The following is a 24,598-nucleotide window of genomic DNA, read 5'->3' as shown; positions in this document are numbered from 1 at the left end:
TGAGGGAGGCAGCTAGAAAAATACTTGGTGTGACATCTGGAAATAGAAAGAAGGACAAGGAGACGTGGTGGTGGAATGAGGAAGTGCATGAGAGCATAAGGGGAACGAGGTTGGAGAAACAGAATTTGGATCAACAGAGTGATGAGAAAAGTAGGCAGGAGAACAAAGAAATGCGGCAGCAGGTAAAGAGGGATGTGGCGAAAACCAAGGAAAAGGCATATGAGGAGCTGTAGGAGAAGTTGGACACTAAGGAAGGAGAAAAGGATTTGTAACGATTGTCCAGGCAGAGGAACCGAGCTGGGAAGAATGTGCTGCAAGTTAGAGCAATAAAGGATGGAGATGGAAAGTCGGTTGGACCAGATGACATACAGGTAGAAGCATGGAGATGTTTAGGAGAGATGCAGTGGAGTTTTTAACAAGATTGTTTAACAAGATTCTGGAAGGTGAGAAGATGCCTGAGGAATGGAGAAGGAGTGTGCTGGTACCGATCTTTAAGAATAAGGGAGATGTGCAGACCTGCAGTAACTACAGGGGAATAAAGTTGATCAGTCACACTATGAAGTTATGGGAAAGAGTAGTGGAAGCCAGGCTGAGAGAAGAGGTGACCATCTGTAAGCAACAGAATTGTTTCATGCTGAGGAAGAGCACCACAGATGCCTTGTTTGCTTTGAGGATGTTGATGGAGAAGTATAGAGAAGGTCAGAAGGAGTTGATTGTGTGTTTGTGGATTTAGAGAATGTGTACGACAGGGTGGAGAGAGGAGTTGTGGTATTGTATGAGGAAGTCTGGTGTGTCAGAGAAGTATGTGAGGGTGGTGCAAGACATGTATGAGGACAGTGTGACAGCAGTGAAGTGTGCAGTAGGAACGACAGACTGGTTCAAGGTGGAGGTTGGACTGCATCAAGGATCAGTTATGATCCGAGGTTTATGAATGTGGTGAGACAAGACATGCAGGTAGTTGGGTTGATGGATGGTCTGCTATGGAGACCCCTAATGGGAGAAGTTCAAAAGTAGAAAAAGACAATTGTTAAAAAGAATAATAAACACTGCAATGGATGTGAATTATTTTCTTAAAACACATTATATGAGTTGTAATGTTTGAATATTTAAATTTTATTGTATAAAAGAATGAGGGAAGGTCAAAATATTTTTTGTGGGGAAATAATTCCACTTATGATGTCAAATTTAGAATATTATTTTTAAAGTTAAAGTATTTTCACAACTTTTGTCTTTTATCATGGTTTTTACAGAACAGCATTTTGTTTTAATCTTTGGTGAAAAAACCTCTTCCACTTTGTTAGAAAGGTGGCCAACTACATTCATTCAGTCATTCAGCAAAGCAAAAGTACGGTGGCTGAGAAGTGCAAAACACATTAACAAATAAGAAAACAAAATAACAGATCCAAAAACGAAACAACAAATCCAAAAACAAATTAACAAATCCGAAAACACAACGACAAGTCAGACAAACCGGAAAAGGTAAGTATAAGTTTGTGAATGGAAACTTATCAATCATTGGACGAGACACCTGTTATTCACCTGTATATCTTGACTAGACGTGAACTGAAACCGTGACTTAAAATCTGAGAAATTGGCGAAACTGCGGAACTATCAAATTTATGTAAAGTTATAGAACAAATGGTAATAAATAGATTGACGTATGTGATTGGAAGCAGAAACATTTTTTTCAGCATGTCAGAGCGGATTTAGGAAAGGGAGGAATACGATGGATGAAATATTGTGTTTGGAATCTGAAATTCGTAAAGCTCAAATTAATAAAGAATTGTTAGTGTTTTTTAAAGTGGAAAAGGCATATGATATGCTGTGGAAAGAAGGGCTCTTGATGAAACTGGAAAGCTTGGAAATTGGTGGGAGGATGTATAACTGGATTAAGAGTTTCTTATTTGGAAGAACGATTCAAGAAAGAGTAGGGACCATGTTATCTCGGATCCTTCCAATTGAGAATGGAACTCCCCAGGGAAGTGTGAGCAGCCCTATTCTTTTTAACATAATGATCAATGACATCTATCATACGGTAGATAGTGGAATAGGAAGGTCATTCTAGCCCTACAATGGATAGAAGAATAGAAGTTCTCAGATAGACATTAAGGAAGCTTTGAGTAGAGCAGAATTCAAGGCAGTGATTTCATCTGAAGTATGTAAAAGATGGCAAGAAATATGGAGTAGTGGGACTAAAGGAAGACATCTCTTCCAGATTCAGGAGACTGTTGGAAAAGAGAGGAAAAGATTGGGAAATAGAAAGAAGGATGTCATCATCACAAGGCTAAGAATTGGACTCCCTGCCTTAAACCATAGTCTCTTTAGAATAGGTAAGCATGAATCGGGTGAATGTAAGAAGTGTGGGGAATTGGAAACATTGAGTCACATTCTTTATAAGTGTCCTGCATATGAAAGAGACAGATTCCAGTTAATTCAGGAATTAGAATGGATAGGAGTGGGTGATATTTCTCTAAAGGCACTGTTGGGATGCGAGTATGGGCAATCGAGGACTCTAGAACTGTTATTCAAGTACCTTAAAAAGACCGGAACTGTAGACAGAATCTAGGTTTTTAACTCCCTTGTTTTTTTTCTCTCCCCTTATTCTGTGTTCCACACTCCAGTTCAGTAGGTGGCGGTAACGCACCTTTTCGTTGGTCTGCCAAACCGCCATAAAACACCACAAGAAGAAGAAGAATCGAGTCAGTTTTCCGAAAGTGAAAGTGTTTCTCATCCTCGACTCCATTTTAATGAGCGGTTAGAAAAACACAAAGATCTTTAACAGCAGTCAGAAGCGGTGAGATTCATGTCCAACATCAAGCAGTGGTGAAGAAAAGTGGGTGAGTTTTTCCTAGAAACGACTTTCTATCGGAATAATGCGTTTGTGTTTTCTCTGTAATGGAGTTTGTGGAAAGACCGCAGGGAAACTGCGCCACAGCAGCCGAAATGGAGGACAACAGTTTCTGCCCAAATTCCTCAGTTGGATTTGATGATGTTCTGAGTTTATTGAGGAGGATCTGACATGAGAACACCGGGATTGTTTGGTTGTTCCAAGCTGATCCTGGAGTTGTTGTCATGGCTCAGGATGATTTCCCGTAAACAGGAGCAGATCATGGCTTTCTAAGCGGAGGAGATACAGGAAGTGTGGAGCAGATACATGTTCATGAACACATGAGCTTTCAGAATTCAGTGCGGAATGCGGGATCCACTGGATCCTTTATCATTGATCATGTGGGAATATTGGGGAATGAGGTAGTGGAGAAGTTGGTAAAAGAGGCACTAAAGGAACCAGATGTTAACATTAGGGTGTGTATGAGAACAGCAGAGATAAAAGATGCAGAACATTTGGGACACAGAAACAAAAGGAAGAACCTACAGTATCTGCAATATAAAGAAATGTAGGGGTGGAAAGAACATGTGATCAAATCAGGGAAAAGGATGTGATTATGACAAGATTATGAATCAGACACACAAAACACTAAACCCACATTTATACAAGAAAACACAAACATAGAAATTGTGAAAAATGTGGAATCCTTGAAACAGAATCCCATTTATTATTATTAAATACTATTCACATATGGAGATAAAGAATTCACTCATGGAGAACAATGAATAAAAAATCTATTTATTCAGGTATTGAGTGTTTTATTTTGTTATTGTATATGCATATACTATATATTCAGTATTATTTAGTGGGTATTCAGTATTCAGACCCCCTTAAATTTTTCACTCTTTGTTATATTGCAGCCATTTGCTAAAATCATTTAAGTTCATTTGTATTCCTCATTAATGTACACACGGCACCCCATACTGACAAAAAAAAACAGAATTGTTGACATTTTTGCAGATTTATTAAAAAAGAAATACTGAAATATCACATGGTCCTATGTATTCAGACCCTTAACTCAGTATTTAGTAGAAGCAGCCTTTTGATCTAATACAGCCAGAAGTCTTTTTGGGGAAGATGCAACAAGTTTTTCCCACCTTGCAGATCCTCTCCAGTTCTGTCAGGTTGGATGGTAAACGTTGGTGGACAGCCATTTTTAGGTCTCTCCAGAGATGCTTAATTGGGTTTAAGTCAGGGCTCTGGCTGGGCCATTCAAGAACAGTCACAGAGTTGTTGTGAAGCCACTCCTTCAATATTTTAGCTGTGTGTTTAGGGTAATTGTCTTGTTGGAAGGTAAACCTTCAGCCCAGTCTGAGGTCCAGAGCACTCTGGAGAAGGTTTTGGTCCAGGATATCCCTGTACTTGGCCGCATTCATCTTTCCCTCGATTACAACCAGTCGTCCGGTCCCTGCAGCTGAAAAACACCCCCACAGCATGATGCTGCCACCACCATGCTTCACTGTTGGGACTGTATTGGACAGGTGATGAGCAGTGCCTGGTTTTCTCCACACATACCACTTAGAATTAAGGCCAAAAAGTTCTATCTTGGTCTCATCAGACCAGAGAATTATTTCTTACCATCTTGGAGTCCTTCAGGTGTTTTTTTTATCAAACTCCATGCAGGCTTTCACGTGTCTTGCACTGAGGAGAGCCTTCTGTCGGGCCACTCTGCCATAAAGACCCGATTGGTGGAGGGGTGCAGTAATGGTTGACTTTCTACAACTTTCGCCCATCTCTCGACTGCATCTCTGGAGCTCAGCCACAGTGATCTTTGGGTTCTTCTTTACCTCTCTCACCAAGGCTCTTCTCCCCCGATAACTCAGTTTGGCCGGACGGCCAGCTCTAGGAAGGGTTCTGGTCGTCCCAAACATCTTCTATTTAATTATGGAATTATGGATTATGGAGGTCACTGTGCTCTTAGGAACCTTAAGTGCAGCAGAAATGTTTTTGTAACCTTGGCCAGATCTGTGCCTTGCCACAATTCTGTGTCTGAGCTCTTCAGGCAGTTCCTTTGACCTCACGATTCTCGTTTGCTCTGACATGCATCGTGATCTGTAAGGTCTTATATAGACAGGTGTGTGGCTTTCCTAATCAAGTCCAATTAGTATAATCAAACACAGCTGGACTCAAATAAAGGTGTAGAACCATCTTAAGGATGATCAGAAGAAATGGAGAGCACCTGAGTTAAATATATGAGTGTCACACCAAAGGGTCTGAATACATAGGACCATGTAATATTTCAGTTTTGTATTTTTTCAATAAAACTGCAACAATGTCAACATATCTGTCAATATGGGGTGCTGCATGTACATTAATGAGGAAAAGAAATGAACTTAAGTGATTTTAGCAAATAACAAAGAGTCAAAAATGTAAGGGGGTCTGAATACTTTCCGTACCCACTGTATGTATGTATATAGTATATATCTGATGAAAACATTGGAGAGGCTTGTGCTCACTCATCTCTGACCTCTGGTGAGCCCATCAATGGATCCACTTCAGTTTGCCTACCAACTTGGCATTGGAGGGGAAGACGCAGTCATCTTCCTCCTAAATCGGGCTATTTCACAACTGGAAAAGGCTGGGAGCACTGTGAGAGTCATGTTTTTTGACTTCTCTAGTGCTTTTAACACCATCCAACCTGCGCTCCTGAGGGATAAGATGGTGTACATGGGTCTGCTTGGATACTGGACTACCTCACAGACCGACCACAGTATGTAAGGACTCGTGACTGTGAGTCTGACATGATTGTCTGCAACACTGGAGCCCCGCAGGGAACGGTTCTAGTCCCGTTTCTCTTCACCATCTACACTGCAGACTACATGTTCAGCTCAGCAACCTGTCACCTACAGAAGTTCTCTGATGACTTTGCCATCGTCGGTCTGATCACGAATGATGATGACAGAGAGTACAGAGAACTTATACAGAACTTTGTGGACTGGTGCCAACGGAGCTGCCTCCAGATAAATGCAGGGAAAACGAAAGAACTGGTGGTGGATTTCCGTAGGCACAAACAAACTATCACCAGTGAACATTCAGGGTAGGAACATTGTGAGGGTGGACTCTTACAAATACCTGGGTGTTCACCTAAACAACAAACTGGACTGGACAGACAATACTGAGGCAATCTACAAGAAAGGGCAGAGCAGACTCTTTCTGCTGAGGAGACTAAGGTCTTTTGGAGTACAGGGAGAGCTACTGAAGACCTTTTTTGACTCTGTGGTGGCCTCAGCCATATTCTATGGAGTGGTCTGCTGGGGCAGCAGCATATCTACTGCAGACAGGAAGAGACTAGACAAGCTGATCAGGAAGGCCAGCTCAGTCCTGTGGATTCCCCTGGACACTGTACAGGAGGTGGGAGAAAGGAGGATGGTAGCAAAACTATCATCATTGCTGCAGAACGCCTCCCACCCCCTGTATGAAACCGTTACATCGCTGAGCAGCTCTTTTAGTGACAGACTGATACATCCTAAGTGTCTGAAGGAGCGATACAGAAGGTCTTTTCTCCCTGCTGCTATTAGACTTTACAACCAAAGCTGTTCCCAGTAAAACCAGTCACCACCATACAACACTGTTATTACTTTTTAAGATGTGCAATAACATTATCTGTGTGAAATATTACATGAATCAGGTACAATATTATGTGCAATATTACCCGTAATTACGTGCAATACCACCTTAAAATATTACCTGAAACGCGTACTTTTTTTTCCTCCCCCATTTGTATTTATACATTGTACTGTGTATATACTGTTATTGTAGTATATGCATATTATTTTTTATATATTTGCATTTATTTTTCTTTCTTTGTTTATTATTATTATTATTATTATTATTTGTTTTTATTTGTTTTTATTTCTCTGTTTTTATTTTTTTGTATATTCCTTTTTATATATTTGCATCTATTTTTATTTCTTTGTCTTGCTGCTGGAACATAGAAATTTCCCCACTGTGGGACGAATAAAGGTTTATCTTATCTTATCTTATATATAATATAAAATACACAGTGGGTATGGAATATATTGTGTGTATATATTAATATATAATCTCGATAGTTACACTATAATGAAATAACCATCATTGAGAAAATGGAACAAACCCTAAATAATACAAATCCCACTGGCAGCCTTATTTCTGTATTTTTATACATTAAAATGATGTAGTTATTTACAGATTTATTCTCCAAAACAGTGAAGAACAAAGAGAACTGCTGGATTCTTTATGGAAATACATGGATATGATTATGGTACAATAACAGTGCATAAAATCTATTTGTATTCCAGTATTAAGTAAGATGGAATAAAATAATGTAGTATAACTATATAAATAACTAATATATTGATCATTGCAAATTGTTTATTAACAATAATATTAATAACATTAATAATAATAATGCATTATAATGTAATATTAAATAAAATGCTAATAGTATGGACTATAAATTACAATACGGACAAAAAAAGAAAAGTAAATAATTGTACAATAATAAATGAGTATAATAATAAATTAAAGATTATATAATATCTCTCAATCATCTAATATCACTCATTGTTTGTACAGTTATTGTTATTATCACTCTATTATTGGTATGTTGTTATATATGTTGTGTAGTTGTATTTGTTTACAGGGAACTCTTGCCTGGTGTCTTATATGTCTATGGATTTCACTTCTATTGGACATTAATGGACTGTGTGTGGAAAATATAGAAATACAGAAGACTTGAATCACTTTTTATACATAGAAATAAAAAATAGAACAGTGTTTATTGGTGTAGTGTTTATTACACACCTCCTGTCAGTCTGTGTTCAGATGAGGAATAAAGATGTTAGAAAAATGTGAGAATCAGTAAGACATCATGAGGATCAGCTGGTTTTAGAAAGATTTTCCCCCAGTTTTAACTGCATGTTGTTTTTGTGTTTTCTAGGAATGTGATTGATTCCAGCAGAAGAGATCGCCGTCTTCAGGACTCTGTGTGTACACGAGCATTGAAAAATGGAGATCCCTGATCAGGGCACAGATCATGTGACCTCACCCTCAAAAGACTGGTAACCTGCCATGTTCTAGTGTTTTACTAATGAACTGTTCATATCTGCAAATCTGGAGACATTTCTGAGAGCTTCATTTCATATATAAACATCACCCTAAATACATTTATTACACAATTAAACACACGTCATTGTGCACAATTTATGAAACTCTCAAAACCAAGAACCATAAAGTCATTGGTTAATTAAAGCTATAAGACACAAACAACATCTATAATCCTTATAATATGTGTTATAAATGAGTGTTTAAGCAGCACTGGAGATTCTCATTACTGACTTCAGTTCAGCTCCTTTTCAGCACAATCACAGAAAACCTTTAGAACATCACCTCAATTACAGGGAACCAAATCAATAAGTGCTTTTTAACTCCAATCCAGCAGGAACAGTTACAGTGGGCTGGAACTGTTTTCTACATCAACTACATACTATCAATTATAATCTTATCCAAACTAAATCTGTGTTTTTAATCACCAGTTTTAAATCCGTGCTCCACACCAGCACTGCATAGGGACTTTTTCAATGCACTGGATTTTGTATCCTGATTTTAGCAACAATGAAATTCTGTCTCATGGCCATTTTTATAATTTTCTACAGTAAGAGAAAGAGAAAGAGATCACACTCACCAGTGCCCAGCTGTGTCTCCATCAAGAGTGATGCATCTATGGAACTTCCATTGAGATTTAGCACTGGAATCTCCTCACCTGGACACAGGTAACATCCCATAATTCTCCTAGTTAAATCCACAGTTAATGACTGCACTACACCGTCATTAGCAGCTGTTTAGATTTATATTATAGTTACTTGGTCTTTACTGATTCTACTATACTTTCAGTAAATCCTTTAGATGAAAAAGTGTAAATATTTATTAAAGTCACACTCAATTACACGTAATGTCTTAAATCTTAAAATATAAACAACAACAAAGCTACAGGAAACATCTAAACACTACTACTTAAAAGTGTAAGCAGTATTTTTGGGGATCAGGAACCCTGACTTAGTGATCAGAATCTTAAGGAGATCTTCAGATTTTAGCAACAATGAAATTCTGTCTTAAAGCCATTTCTATAATTTTCTACAGTGAACTACAGAGAGAGAAAACAGAATAGATTCAGAATGAAAATCAGCATTTTCCTCAATCTAAACTCCCACTTCCCAAAACCATGTGAATAGGTGGAAATCTTGATCAGAAGATGATGTGAGACGAGAGATCAGAATTTCAGCTTTCATTTCCTGAAAGGTTCGGTGCAGTGTTCTAAGTGATGTAACAAATCTAGATGTAAAGATCAGGAACTGAAAGCTGGAATTCTGATCTTCTGTTTCATTTTCATCTTTTACTCTCAAATCCAAATGTCTTCAGTGTCGAGCAAAAACCCAAAGACCTGGACTTCCTGTTCCAATACTTTTGGAGGTTTGTGTAGGAAGAATAGAAAAGTAGGAAAAAGTGTGAAAGGAAAACAGGAGCACATTTAATTCTCCAGGTGCACAATGTTGGAGTTGTATTCAAGGATCTCCAAGTGTTCCTGCTCTCACTACAATTATTGTAGTACAATTTGTGTTCAGGTTTAGACTCCAGTATTAAAGTGAGGAACGTTGAGATCTTTAACACTTGTTGTTTTTGTTCCCAGTGTTCTACAGAAGGCAGGAGACAGAAGAGAGAAGAACATCATCACAGCTACAGGGTACGATCAAAACCAACACCATGACTGTGACACTGACACACTGCTATTCTAAAGCTCTCTGCTGTTAGTACCTACAGAGTGATTAGATGATAGAAAACCTCCAGTAGAATAAAGTAAATCCACAGTGAGAACATCATAAAGATCTATCTAGCAGGAAAAATGTGAACTTCTACTCTAATCATTGGAGCCCATGTCTCACCATGTCTTCCTTCTTCACCCTGTCACAGACACGACCCAGAATCCACTGCTGCAGATGAAGTCCAGAAGAAGTTCAAGTTCAATCTGGTGAAGAAGTTTCAGTGTTTGAATGGATTGATGCTAAAGCAGGAAAACCGGACACTCCTGAATGAGATCTACACAGAGCTCTACATCACAGAGGGAGACAGTGGAGACGTCAATAAAGAACATGAGGTGAAACAGATCGAGGCAGAATCCAGGAGGAACCCAACTGAGGACACACCAATTAAATGCAGTGACATCTTTAAACCCCTACCTGAACAAGACAAACACATCAGGAGAAATCTGACATCTGAACAAGATGAATTCACCAGGAAGTTTCTGACAAAACCCATATCTGAACAAGATGAAGAACCCATCAGGAACGTTCTGACAAAACCCTTATCTGAACAGGATGAAGAACCCATCAGGAACGTTCTGACAAAACCCTTATCTAAACAAGATGAAGAACCCATCAGGAACATTCTGACTAAGGGAGTAGCTGGAATTGGAAAAACAGTCTCTGTGCAGAAGTTTGTTCTGGACTGGGCTGAAGGGAAAACAAATCAGGACGTCCACCTCATATTCTCACTTCCTTTCAGAGAGCTGAATTTGATAAAGGAGCAGAAACTGAGTCTGGTGGAGCTCCTTCATGTGTTTTTTAGGGAGATGAAAGAACTGGACATTTCCAGTTGGAGAAGGTTTTGTTCATTTTTGATGGTTTGGATGAGTGTCGTTTTCCTCTGGATTTCCAGGAGACAGTGAGCGTGTGTGATGTAACTGAATTAGCACCAGTGCATGTGCTGCTGATAAACCTGATCAAAGGGAACCTGCTTCCCTCTGCTCTCATCTGGATCACCTCCAGACCAGCAGCAGCTGATCAAATCCCCTCTGAGTGTGTCCATCGAGTCACAGAGGTACGAGGGTTCAATGACCCTCAGAAGGAGGAGTACTTCAGGAAGAGGATCAGTGATCAGAACCTGGCCAATAAGATCATCACACACCTGAAGTCATTAAGAAGCCTCTACATCATGTGCCACATCCCAGTGTTCTGCTGGATTTCTGCTGCTGTTCTAGAGAGAATGTTGGGTGAAGCAGAGAGTGGAGAGATCCCCAAGACTCTGACTCAAATGTACACACACTTCCTCATCATTCAGACCAACATCATAAGAGAGAAGTACCTACAGAAGCAGGAGAGCGATGAAGAAATGCTTCTCAAACTGGGGAAACTGGCTTTCCAGCAGCTGGAGAAACAAAACCTGATCTTCTATGAGAAAGACCTGAGAGAGTGTGGCATTGATGTGACAGAAGCAGCAGTGTATTCAGGTGTGTGTACGCAGATCTTCAGAGAGGAGTTTGGGCTTCACCAGAGTAAAGTGTACTGCTTTGTTCATCTGAGCATTCAGGAACATCTCGCAGCTCTGTATGTGCACCTGACCTTCATGAAGGATCAGCGAAATGTTCTTCAACAGAATCAGGTCTGTAGGACACTTTCAGATGTTCACAGGAGTGCTATAGATCAGGCTTTATACAGTCAGACTGGACATCTGGATCTTTTCCTCCACTTTCTTCTGGGTCTCTCACTCGAGTCCAATCAGAAACTTCTACATGCCTTAGTAACACAGAGAGGAAGTAGCTCCCAGAACAAAGAGGAAATCCATCAATCTGTTCCACTGTCTGAATGAACTGGGTGATGATTCTCTAGTGGAGGAAATCCAGCAGTATCTGAAATCTGGAGCACAAAGTGAACTTTCTCCTTCACAGTGGTCTGCTCTGGTGTTTTTGTTACTGACATCAGCACAGGATCTGGAGGAATTTGACCTGAATAAATACATCACTCCAGATAAGATCAGAGATGGTATTCTTGTGAGAGTGATGCCTGTGATTGCAGCATCCAGAAAAGCAATGTAAGTGAAGCTGAATGAAATTGTTCTACTGTTCCAGTGTTGAGAACAAATCAAAGGTCTGAGCTGTTCAGATGAATCGAACTCTGCAGGACTCTTTAGACTTTTTCCTTTCTCCTCTTAGAAACCTTTTAGATCAGACTCTCTTACTTTCCCATTTGGATTCCAGGATCTCATCCTCCATGTTTATACAACGTGTGTGATGATGATGTTCCTCAGCTGAAACTCTCGCCAAGCCAAATCTGAACATCTCCGACTGTCAATTCTTATTATTCCACCATTTAATCATTGTGTTCAACTGATGTGTGTGATGTTGGAAGTGAGACGCTGCAGTGAAGCTTTGAGAACTTGTTTGATCTTCTGCATTTCTGTTCATTATCTTTTTTTTCCTTCAGTATCAGATGCAGTGAAATTACAGGGAGAAGGGGAGAAGCTCTGACCTCAGTGCTCAACTCAGAAACCTCCAGTCTGAGAGAACTGCATCTGACGGTCAATACACTGGATCTGTCTGGGAATAATCTAGAAGACTCAGGAGTGAAGCGTCTCTCTGCTCTACTGGAGAATCCTGAGTGTGAAGTGAAAGATCTGAGGTAAGATCATCTCTCTGAGAGACACAAGAACTCACTAAAAGCTGCAGTGAATTGTTGTATACAGTGTTGTTTTTCAGGTGAAATTTGCTGTAGCAGTACAACATCCAGAACAAATCTATCAGTAATGAAACTTCTCACTTCCACTAATCATTAATGCACTGAGAATTAGATCCATGTGTGAATAAAACTCCAGTTCAACAGAGAGAAAGAACCTGAATCATGACTTTGAACAGAAAGCAGCAATACCTTTACACCTCTTGTACACATAATGACAGGAATCTCAATCACAGCAATAATCATTGGTCAGGTTTAATATGATCTTGTGATTGGACAAGAGAAGGGAGACGGTCCACCATAACACACACATCATCTTCAAATCATCATCATTGCTTTTTCAACCTGTTTCTAGACGTCTTACCATATTATTATTCTTCATTGTCAGAGATTCCCCTCTGCTCCGTTTGCAGAATGATGAAGTGTGTGTCAGCTTGCATTGCTCTGGACTTCCCAGTTCCATTCTCTGTTTCTCAGAGCGACGTGTGTTTGTGCTGCTGCTCTCCTTCATCTCATCTTCTTTTACATCTTCTTTATTGAACTGCAGATGTTTAAGATCTTCTAAGATTAAAAAAATCCCACATTTACTTCAGTTTTTTCCTCCACATTCATTGGGTCATTAGTGCTGCTCTACTTCTAATCCCCTGCTGTGAAAATGAGTTGAAATACACCTTACACTGTCACCTACTGGTCATTTACTGCAGTTTTCTTGTGTGAGATGAATCAAAGTGCAGTACAAAAATTTATCTCCATTAAATCATCTTTAAATTCATTTATTTTCATTGATAAATTATATATTCTTTATTTACTTTGTAAGTCCTGGAGAAATCTGCTGCAACTTATTTTACACAAATAAAATCTGTCCATTTTGTAGTCGGGCAACTCGCACTACATGACTGTCTAGACGAGGACTTCCATCAGTGTCTGTGACTGGTTCTTACACCAACACTGCAGGAACGAGGGAGAACACACAGGATGTGTAATGTGTAGAAACTGAGAGAGTGAAGTGTGTGTCATTGTGTATCTGCAGGTTGTATAATTGTGGAGTATCAGATGAAGGCTGTGCTGCTCTCGCTTCAGCTCTGAGATCAAACCCCTCACACCTGAGAGAACTGGATCTGTCTAGGAATGAAGTAGGAGACTCAGGAGTGAAGTTTCTCTCTGCTGTACTGGAGAATCCTCACTGTAAACTGGAGATACTGAGGTAAGATCATCTCTCTGAGAGTCACATGACCTGCTCCTCACACACACACACACACACACACACACACACACACACACTAGAGCTGTCGACTACTCTAACGATTATTTGTATTTTTTGCTTAACCTTTATTAATTTTTTTTCAAAAAATACTTCAATGTTTTTACAGTATTTAAAAATAAAAAGTAAACAACACTTGAGCATCAGGCACGAATAATCCTATATAAATTCAACTAAAGCACTGCTCAACACTGTGCAGAAATTCATGAAGTGTAACACCATTTGGGGCTGCAAACAGTGACGTAGTTTTTATGAAAGAAATCTTGTACACAGCTTTGCCTCTTCCTGAGAAAAAACAAACACAATAATTAACATTAGGAACCAATTTAAACATGAAATCTATGAATGCTAATAATATATAAACTGTACTGTATTTCAAACAGGACAGTAAATCTGCATATTTTTATATGAACTGAATGTGATTAATTACAATGTTTAATTACTTTGATTACAATATTAATTTTATTTCAGAAAGTGTAGTGAATTTATTTTAAGTGTGGAGAGAAGGAGCACATTAGAAGTTCCTGTCGTGTACAGACCGCGGATAACAGCGCTCACGTAGCGGCTGATGAAGAGGCTGGAGATACTGTTCTCACTGGTTCTGCTGAATGGGATCAGGCTGGAGATACTGTTCTCGCTGGTTCTGCTGAATGTGATCAGGCTGGAGATACTGTTCTCGCTGGTTCTGCTGAATGTGATCAGGCTGGAGATACTGTTCTCGCTGGTTCTGCTGAATGTCATCAGGCTGGAGATACTGTTCTCACTGGTTCTGCTGAATGTCATCAGGCTGGAGATACTGTTCTCACTGGTTCTGCTGAATGTCATCAGGCTGGAGATACTGTTCTCACTGGTTCTGCTGAATGTCATCAGGCTGGAGATACTGTTCTCACTGGTTCTGCTGAATGTCATCAGGCTGGAGATACTGTTCTCACTGGTTCTGCTGAATGTGATCAGGCTGGAGATACTGTTCTCACTGGTTCTGCTGAATGTGACCAGGCTGGAGATACTGTTCTCACTGGTTCTGCTGAATGGGATCAGGCTGGAGATACTGTTCTCACTGGTTCTGCTGAATGTGATCAGGCTGGGGATACTGTTCTCACTGGTTCTGCTGAATGGGATCAGGCTGAAGGTGGGTCTATTGCTCCAGAGGCAGGAAGGAGTGATGCCGGGGGGAGAACTCGAGGTGACAGAGGGGGAAACAGTAATAGATTCTGTTAAAGCAGCTAAACGGGTGACTGAAGAAGAAATGAATACAGATTATGTGAGTGATGACGCACTGTTTAAAACCTCCTGTTAAGAGAAAAAGGAATAAAGTAAAGATGAGGAATGAAAAGTTAAAACACTGGTCTGAAACACAAGCTAATGAATGTGAGAATGTTAAGTCCTGTTGAAGATTGTGACAGTGAAACTCTGGACAATAAGAGCAGAGGGAAGACATGTAGTTACTGTTCTTTTGATAAAGTCAAATCTTTTTTACAAAGATCAATAAAGATGAAAATGTGCAGGTTACAGATTCTTTTCCTGATCACAAAATGTGTGTTGATTCTTTTGGGATGTTGATGAGAAGTGAGGGTGAAGAAAAGTTCACCGTTCAGGAAATATATAGATGAAGGAAAATTCCTGCTAAATGAAGATCAGAACTTCAGGCAGAGGATGGGGTTTGAAACAATGTCGTTTTCTCTGCCTTCACATGCTGAAATTTGTCTTGTGTGTGATTCTTCTCTCATTCTTCTGTATGAGTGTGCTGAAAAAAGGCTCTTAATATGAATGCTGCACGAGATGCTTATAAAAGGACATTGTTATCTGAATTATGAAGACAACAGTTGTTTATGTCTGTGTATAATAAAGCTGTATGAAATCTCTCTCTTTCTCTCACACACACACATACACACACACACACACACACACACACTTTATGAAAGAAACAGACTTGTTCTCGTCACTAAATAAACCGTTTCAATATTTAGTTTATTTATCTGAATTCTCTCATTTACACAATCTATTGTTTATATTTCTGCTACATCCATCCATCCATCCATCCATCCATCCATCCATGCACTCATTTCAAAACACACAGGATGTGTAATGTGTAGAAACTGAGAGTGAAGTGTGTCATTGTGTATCTGCAGGTTGTATGATTGTGGAGTATCAGATGAAGGCTGTGCTGCTCTCGCTTCAGCTCTGAGATCAAACCCCTCACCCCTGAGAGATCTGGATCTGTCTCTAAATAAAGTAGGAGACTCAGGAGTGAAGTGTCTCTCTGCTGTACTGGAGAATCCTCACTGTAAACTGGAGATACTGAGGTAAGATCATCTCTCTGAGAGTCACATGACCTGCTCCTCAGTAACACACATTCTCTAATAGTGAGACTGAAGCAGAGCTTTTGGGTTCAACATCAATGTTCTGAAGAGGAACTTTATAGTTTTATTTTTTTAGCTTTGTTTGTTAGTTTAAATGAGTGTTGATTGACCACACTCACACACACACACTCACTCACTCACTCACTCACACACTCACTCACACTCTCTCTCTCACACACGCACACACACTCACTCACTCTCTCTCAGACTATCACACACACACACACACACACACACAGACTCTCTCTCTCACACACACACACACACACACACACACACACACACACACAATCTCTCTCTCTCTCACACACACACACACACTATCTCTCTCTCTCTCACACACACACACACACAGACTCTCTCTCTCTCTCTCACACACACACACACACTTTATGAAAGAAACAGACTTGTTCTCGTCACTTAATAAACCGTTTCAATATTTAGTTTATTTATCTGAATTCTCTCATTTACACAATCTATTGTTTATATTTCTGCTACATCTATCCATCCATCCATCCATCCATCCATCCACACAACTCATTTAAAAACACACACAGGATGTGTAATGTGTAGAAACTGAGAGAGTGAAGTGTGTGTCATTGTGTATCTGTAGGTTGTATAATTGTGGAGTATCAGATGAAGGCTTTGCTGCTCTCGCTTCAGCTCTGAGATCAAACCCCTCACACCTGAGAGAACTTGATTATGTCTAGGAATGAAGTAGGAGACTCAGGAGTGAAGTGTCTCTCTGCTGTACTGGAGCATCCTCACTGTAAACTGGAGATACTGAGGTAAGATCATCTCTCTGAGAGTCACATGATCTGCTCCTCAGTAACACACATTCTCTAATAGTGAGACTGAAGCAGAGCTTTTAGGTTCAGCATCAATGTTCTGAGGAGGAAGTTTTTCTTTCCACTGCACACTGATGATTTGTCACAGAGGCTTTTGGGTCTGATGTACGTATGTGTGAAGCTGCAGCACAAAAAGTGTCTTAAAACCACTGCAATGTGTCTGAAATGACTGAAACTGTTAGAGTTCACTTTCAGTAACAAACTACATACAAATGTCCTGTTTTCTCTCTTACACACACACTCTCTCTCTCTCTCCCTCACCTACTCACATACACACACACACACACACACACACACACACACACACACACACACACACTGCATAAAAGAAAGACTTGTTCTTGTTACTAAATAATCCGTTTCAATTTTCAGTTTATTTCTTATTTCTCTCATTTACACAATCTATTGTTTATATTTCTGCTATCATTTATCTATCCATCCATCTATACCACTAATTTCGAAACACACAGGATGTGTAATGTGTAGAAACTGAGAGAGTGAAGTGTGTGTCATTGTGTATCTGCAGGTTGTATAATTGTGGAGTATCAGATGAAGGCTGTGCTGCTCTCGCTTCAGCTCTGAGATCAAACCCCTCACACCTGAGAGAACTGAATCTGTATAGGAATAAAGTAGGAGACTCAGGAGTGAAGTGTCTCTCTGCTGTACTGGAGAATCCTCACTGTAAACTGGAGATACTGAGGTAAGATCATCTCTCTGAGAGTCACATGACCTGCTCCTCAGTAACACACATTCTCTAATAGTGAGACTGAAGCAGAGCTTTTAGGTTCAGCATCAATGTTCTGAGGAGGAACTTTATACTTTTATTTTTTACTTTTGTTTGTTAGTGTAAATTAGTGTTGATTTCATTTTGATCTTTTTATAATCATGACTTTTTATAAAATTTTGTATTGTTTTAGTGTCTAATATTAATTCAAAAGTCCAATTAAACCTGCAGCATTAAATCTTTATTTCCAGTAGATTAACAGCTGAAAATACTGTCTGGAGCTGAAGAACCTACAGCTTATTTTACTCCACATTCAGATTTCAAACATCTCACTTTACATCTTTCTCCTTTTCCCTCTCTTGATCAGTGATGAGTGTGGGATGGCCAGTGATGTGAGTGTGATGGCCAGTGATGTGTGTAATGGTCAGTGATGTGTGTAAGGATCAGTTGTGTGAGGGTGATGGTCAGTGGTGTAAATGGTAAAGTTAGAGAAAAGAGTGAAAAGACCAGTAAGGGAAGTGAAGAAGGGGATCAGGTGGTGGCTTTGGGCATGGGCGTAAATTTCATTTAACAGTAGGGGGGACAATGAATATAAAATTTCTCATGAGCAATTTTTGAAGGGGACACAAATAATACAGTCAAATTGTACTTATAAAGACAGTGTCCCCACAGTGAAACACTGCTTTTATTATTATTATTGTAGCACGGAGACTGCGTCATTATGGTTATTTTCAAAGTCTTTCTCAGGTTCAATGACAAAGAAAAAAAAGAATTAAAAAGGTTTAAAATTTTATTTAAAATTAATGAAGACACTTAAGAACAGAATAGAAATTTATTATTAAATTACAGTGTGGTCAGTTTAGATGTAGCACAGTGATCATTTAGTAAATGCACAGATTAACAATATGCTAATTGTGTGTTAAGTTAACATTATTCCAAGTCGTCCCAAATAAAACACTGCATGGGAAACGGCTTTAGTGTGTTAGTGTCAGTGCACTATGCTACAAGCTATTATAAACAAGCTAACGTTCACTAGATAAGTCATATTTTAATCGCTAATAGAGCAGATTCATGGAAAATTACATCCGTAATCAGCATTTTTGCCACAACAATTTATGAATGAGTCTGCATCTACTACATTGAAAGAGAATCGCTTTACGACATGCGCACTCCCCGGGATTTATGCCCATGGCTGTGGGAGCTCAGGCTTGTGAGGTGGAGAAAAGAGAAAATGAGGTGTTGAAGTAAGTGATTTCTTTCCCCATCTAGAAAAGTTTGTGTCTTCTGAGGAAAAGATGTTCGCTCTGAACCATACCATTTACATTTGCGGCATTTAGCAGATGTCCTTTGTCCAGAGCCATGTACAAAAAGTGCTTTGAGTCTCTAGCAATGAATAAATCTACACTGCAGAAATATCTTCATTAAACAAACTCTCAGCAGCAATCAGACATGGTGAACAACCTGGAAAAGAGACTAACAACGGGAAATCTACATAGTCATCATGTTTCCTCTCCTGTTTTCCTCCCTATCAGCTCTCTATTATCTCTCTCTCTCTCTCATGGAGATTCTGCAGGTGGGATCCCTGAGCGTGAATGAGATAATGGACAGAAAAAAGAGAAATAGTTCAGAAAGTAAAGGCTTAAAGAATCTGAGTATAATCTTCCTGCAGGAGACACATAGTGACGAGGGCAATGAGGTGGATTGGGGCTCGTGGTGGAAAGGAGGAAAGATCTTGAGTCATGGATCTAATATTAGTGCTGGAGTCGCCTTTCTGTTCTCATCTAATGTTAAAGCACAAATCTTCTCCCAGGATGAGGTAGACTCTCATAGTGAGAGCTGAAATCAACCACTTCAATGTTTTGTTTGTAAATATTTCTGCTCCTAACACAGGGTCAGAGAGGGTGAAGCTTTTCTCTAAGTTAGAGAAGAAAACACCAGTAGAGGACTTTATTCTCCTGGGGAGACCACATGCTGAATCAGCAAGAGTAAGAACTAAATCCCTGAACTTCTCAGACAGATGGAGAAACAACCCACGAACACGTCAGTACACGTGGGTGAAGTTCCACAGGCAGGGTTTCTGCAGCACGTTTAGACATGTTCTACATATCACACACACCATGAGGAACACGCTCACACTCTGATCTTCTCCCTACACCACTTTCAGACCATAAACTAATCCAAGTCGAGTGCACACTAATAAGAACACAGAAGTTCCTACTGGCATTTCAGTCATAAACTTTACAGGAAAAAACATTGTGTGAAAACTTCAAACACTTTTGGAAAGAATGGAAAAAAGAGAAGAAGAGGTTTGAATGTGTTGAATCTATGAGTCAGTGGTGGGAGATCAGGAAAGTGCATGTAAAGTGTATTGAGGCTTAAAGCACTTGTGGACGTCGCTCTGGACACGGGCGTCTGCTCGATGCCGCACATCGAAATGTGTAAACAATTTGTTTATGGCCCCAAATATACAAAGAGCAGGAAAGATACTCAGCTACTACTGAACTTTTTATTTGGGGAAGTGAAATGATCATATGATGTGTAGAATAGGAAGTGAAATGGAAAAGAATGAACTGAATTGATGCTGTTTTTAGTGGTTTAATACAAACACGAGTAAAAATCCAGTTCGTATATCAGCAGATGTTCAGGAACATGGAAACTTTTCAGTGAAAAAGGGGAATAAATGAATGTATTTGTGATGTTGATCATGACAGCTTTCTGCAACTTACAGTTTCAATTATATCAAATGTTCCAACTTTTCTTAATCTTTTTTCTCTTTTAGCAATAAAGAGACCTAAAAGTCAAATCTCTCCATCTCTCTCTCTTTCTCTCTCTCCCTCCCTCTTTCTAGTAGAAAGAACACACAGGATGTGTAATGTGTAGAAACTGAGAGAGTGAAGTGTGTGTCATTGTGTATCTGCAGGTTGGCATATTGTGTTGTCTCAGAGGAAGGCTGTGCTGCTCTCGCTTCAGCTCTGAGATCAAACCCCTCACACCTGAGAAAACTGAATCTGTCTGGGAATAAAGTAGGAGACTCAGGAGTGAAGTGTCTCTCTGATCTGAAGGATGATGAACGTTACAGACTACAGACACTGATGTGAGTAATAATCTGTTTTATATAAACACAAACTAATGTAATGAGTGTTATTTACTACATCAGTGTTATTTAGCACATTAGCATTATTTATTAGATGATGATCATCTTTTATTCCACAAATATTGGATTTCCTGTAAGCAGCTGGTTTCCTCACTCGGACAGTGCTTTTATCTCTCCACCTCCACACCGTGTCTTCTATCATTCCTGTAAAATTCCCCTCAGCTTGTTCTTAAAGTCTGCACTTTAATATCCATGTAGAACAAGAGAAGCTCCACAGCAGTGATCTTTATTAAAAGCAGCAAAAACTCTAAAGCCTGGGATTGGAGAAGTGCAGTGATGTGATGCAAATATCTGCTCATGTTCCTCTTCCATCTTCTGCACCTTCTCATTGCTGATCATCAAACACCTCCTTCTAGTTTTCTGTTACTGATTCACTTCTTTCTCTTGTAGATTTTAATGGTGATGAACAATTGTGTGTGAAGACTCCAGTGTTCCTGCATTTCCGTGTCTGCAAACCGAGAACACGTTTATCTACAGGATCTGAGGAGTTGATGTGAAAAAGCCCCGAGCAGAAGGAGTCCAAATCACATGTATTACTTTGTCCTTTAGTTAGTATTTAATAGAGTTTCTATCTTTATGCTACAGGATCAGACCCAATCCAATCTTTATTTTCTCTCTGATCTGATCTCCATTTCTTACTAGTATCAGGTGATCAACCCAGTATGGGATCAGTGCCAGCTTTAGAGCCTGCATACACACATACACACACACACACACACACACACACACACACACACACACACCTGGATGTATATAATATGTATATGATGTATTACAGTTAAAACCAGATATTTACATACACTTCAGAAAAAAACACAAACTTTTATTTCTTTACTGTCATACATTAAATCAGAGTAAACTTTTTCTGTTTTAAATCGATAAATATTAACATATTTTTTTGCATTTGTTAAATGTCAGAATCGAGCGAGGGAGAATTTTTATGTATTTTTATTATCACTTTCATCAGTCAGAAGTACATACACTTCCTTAATATTTGGTGGAATTGCCCCGAAACTGTTTCACTTGGGCCAAACTTTTTGGGTTTCCTTCCACAAGCTTTCTACAATAGTTTTCTGGAATGTTGGCCCACTCCTCTTGACAGAACTGGTGTAACTGGGTCAGGTTTGTAGGCCTTCTTGCTCACACTCGCCTTTTCAGTGCTGCCCACAAATTTTCTATGGGATTGCGATCAGGGCTTTGTGATGGCCACTCCAATACCTTGACTTTGTTGTCCTTAAGCCACTTTGTAACTTATTTGGAGGTATGCTTGGGGTCATTGTCCATTTGGAAGACCCATTTGCGCCCAAGCTTTAACTTCCTCACTGATGTCTTCAGATGTTGCTTTAATATATCCACATAATTTTCTTTTTTTCATGATGCCATCTATTTTGTAAAGTGCACCAGTCCCTTCTGCAGCAAAGCAGCCCCACAACATTATACTACCACCCCCATACTTGACAGTTGGGATGGTGTTCTGAGGCATCAAAGCTTCACCCTTTTTCCTCCAAATATACCGTTTATCATTATGGCTGAACAGTTACATTTTTGTTTCGTCAGACCACAGGACACGTCTCCAGAAATTAGGATTTTTTCCCTCATGTGCAGTTACAAACTGTAGTCTGGCTTTTTTTTTGGTGGTTTTGAAGTAATGGCTTTCTCCTCCCAGAGTAACCTTTCAGCTCATGGCGGTACAGTCTTCGTTTTACTGTGGATAATGACACTGTCTTACCAGTTTCAGCCAGCATCTTCACGAGATATTTTGCTGTTGTCCTGGGGTTGATTTGCACATTTCGCAACAAAAAACGTTCCTCTCTGGGACTCAGAATCCGTCTCCTTCCTGAGCGGTATGATGGTTGTACATTCCCATGTTTTTTATACTTGCGTATTATTGTCTGAACGGATGAACGTGGGACCTTCAGGCATCTGGAAATTGCACCTAAGGATGAGCCATACTTGTGGAGGTCAACAATTCTTTTTCTGATGTCTCTGTGGATTTCTCTTGATTTTCCCATGATTTCAAAGGAAGAGGCTCTGTGTTTGAGGTGTGCGTTTATATACATCCACAGGTGTGCCACCAATGAACTCAAATGGAATCAATGAACCTATCAGAGGCTTCTTAAGCTCAGAATGGAATTATCTGGAGGTTTTTTTTTGTTTAAAGGCACAATAAATTTACTGTATGTACTTCTGACTTTGATGAAAATTCTCCCTCACTCGATTCTGACATTTAACAAATGCAAAAAATGTTATTATTTATTGATTTGAAACAGAAAAGGTTTATTCTGATTGAATGTATGACAGAAAAGAAATAAAAGTTTTTGTGTTTTTTTTTTCTGAGGTGTATGTAAATATCTGGTTTCAACTGTATATAATATTTCCTACAAAAACACCAATAAAACTATAATCATTTAATAAAAAAAAGAATAGAAGAAAAATAAGTGGAGGTTTATTTTTCTCTTCTTTCTTTCTTTATTTCTACATTTTTTAATTTCCCCACGATAAAGTTCGAATAAAGCAATGTGCATTCACAAATAAAAAGAAAGAAAGTGGTGCAGTCTGTTGGGGGACATTTTAGCGCATAACACCGGATCTGACGTTACTGCATTCTTTGCTCAGAAGCGTCTCATTGTGTAACCATGGAGATGTAGATCATCATACCATCGTATGGTTTAGTGTGATGACTGTATATTAGTTTAATTATCTACTGGATATTTCCTCACTGAGCTGCTCCTCTTTCTAATTAATTTAAATTTACATTTAAATAGTCTTGCTTTAGTTAATACATACGGGGCATTAACTATTAAAATATAGTGATAATAATAACATTGACTACTAATATATGTTACACATTCTGATTGTTCACAAAACAAACTTTTATCAAGTGGACAGTCAGAATGTGTAACATATTAGTCAAAATTAAAATATAAATAATAATAATAATAATAATATTAATAATAATAATAGTGTGAATATAGACATTATCAAATCCTTTTTTTTTTTTTGCCAAAGTTAAGATTGTTTATTTTAAGTGTCAAATATCAAATATGTATTTTTATAAAATAACTATTTTGTTACTCATATTGGCTACATATACTGTTTAATCAGTCACACAATAGTAATGTATATAAATATAGAGTCAGTGTGATTAGGGTGATATTTTAAAGTATATAAATGAAGGTGTAAATGAACATATTAAAGTAACTTTACTGACATTAGTAAAGCGGAATTTTCAGGCAGCAGTGGGCAGCGAATCAGATGGAACTGTTACAATCACTACAAAATATTTACTTTATATTAATTACATTACAGTTGGATCCAAGATGGCGGCGCGGCAGTAGCTCGCAGCGGCCGCTCCGGACCCAAAATGGTGCTAACTTCATTCTGTAGCCCGCCCTACACAACACATGGACATCGGAGCAACCGGTGTCCCTGTGTACAACCGCAAAAAACACTGAAAGAACTCAGAAACAACCCAAACAACACCATTAATGATGACCTGCAGCAGAAGCTACGCGACCTCGGCGTGCTCCGAGAACCAGGCCTCCAGACCTCGGCATCGCCTGCGGAGGACGGACGGAGGAGGGGGAATCGAAAGCTCTACGCGAGCGGGTGCTAATGCTAGGCTAAAAGCTAACCCTAGCCGGCCCGCTCTACCATCACTACTGCTGGCAAATGTCTGCTCCCTGGACAATAAATTAGACTACATCAGACTCCAACAAGCTACTCGGCGTGAGTACAGACACTGCTGCGTTTTTGTGTTTACTGAGACGTGGCTGAGCGACAGAGTTCCGGACGCCGCCATCCAGCTGGACGGGCTAGCCGTGTTTCGTGCCGACAGAAATGCAGCTCTGTGCGGTAAGACTCGCGGCGGCGGTCTGT

General features: G+C 39.4%; 1 protein-coding gene across 2 annotated transcripts; it reads left to right on the top strand.

Annotated features, from left to right (window-relative positions):
* Positions 1-2,694: 2,694 nt before the first annotated feature.
* On the top strand, positions 2,695-21,224 carry LOC124376046 (ribonuclease inhibitor-like). 2 transcript variants are annotated; one of them, XM_046834919.1, is made up of 8 exons: positions 2,695-2,837; positions 7,809-7,929; positions 8,524-8,640; positions 9,555-9,608; positions 12,124-12,318; positions 15,763-15,936; positions 20,486-20,659; positions 21,110-21,224. In XM_046834919.1, exons 2-8 carry the CDS (start codon positions 7,877-7,879, stop codon positions 21,114-21,116), a joined length of 774 nt encoding a protein of 257 aa, XP_046690875.1. In that variant the 5' UTR covers positions 2,695-2,837; positions 7,809-7,876; the 3' UTR covers positions 21,117-21,224. The 2 variants fall into 2 exon arrangements, with proteins under 2 accessions (XP_046690875.1, XP_046690877.1); XM_046834921.1 differs by lacking the exon at positions 8,524-8,640 and having other exon boundaries at positions 2,696-2,837.
* Positions 21,225-24,598: the final 3,374 nt, after the last annotated feature.

Source organism: Silurus meridionalis, chromosome 22 (genome assembly GCF_014805685.1).
Source record: "Silurus meridionalis isolate SWU-2019-XX chromosome 22, ASM1480568v1, whole genome shotgun sequence".
Lineage (NCBI taxonomy): Eukaryota > Metazoa > Chordata > Actinopteri > Siluriformes > Siluridae > Silurus > Silurus meridionalis.
This window is presented reverse-complemented; position numbering and strand designations above follow the sequence as displayed.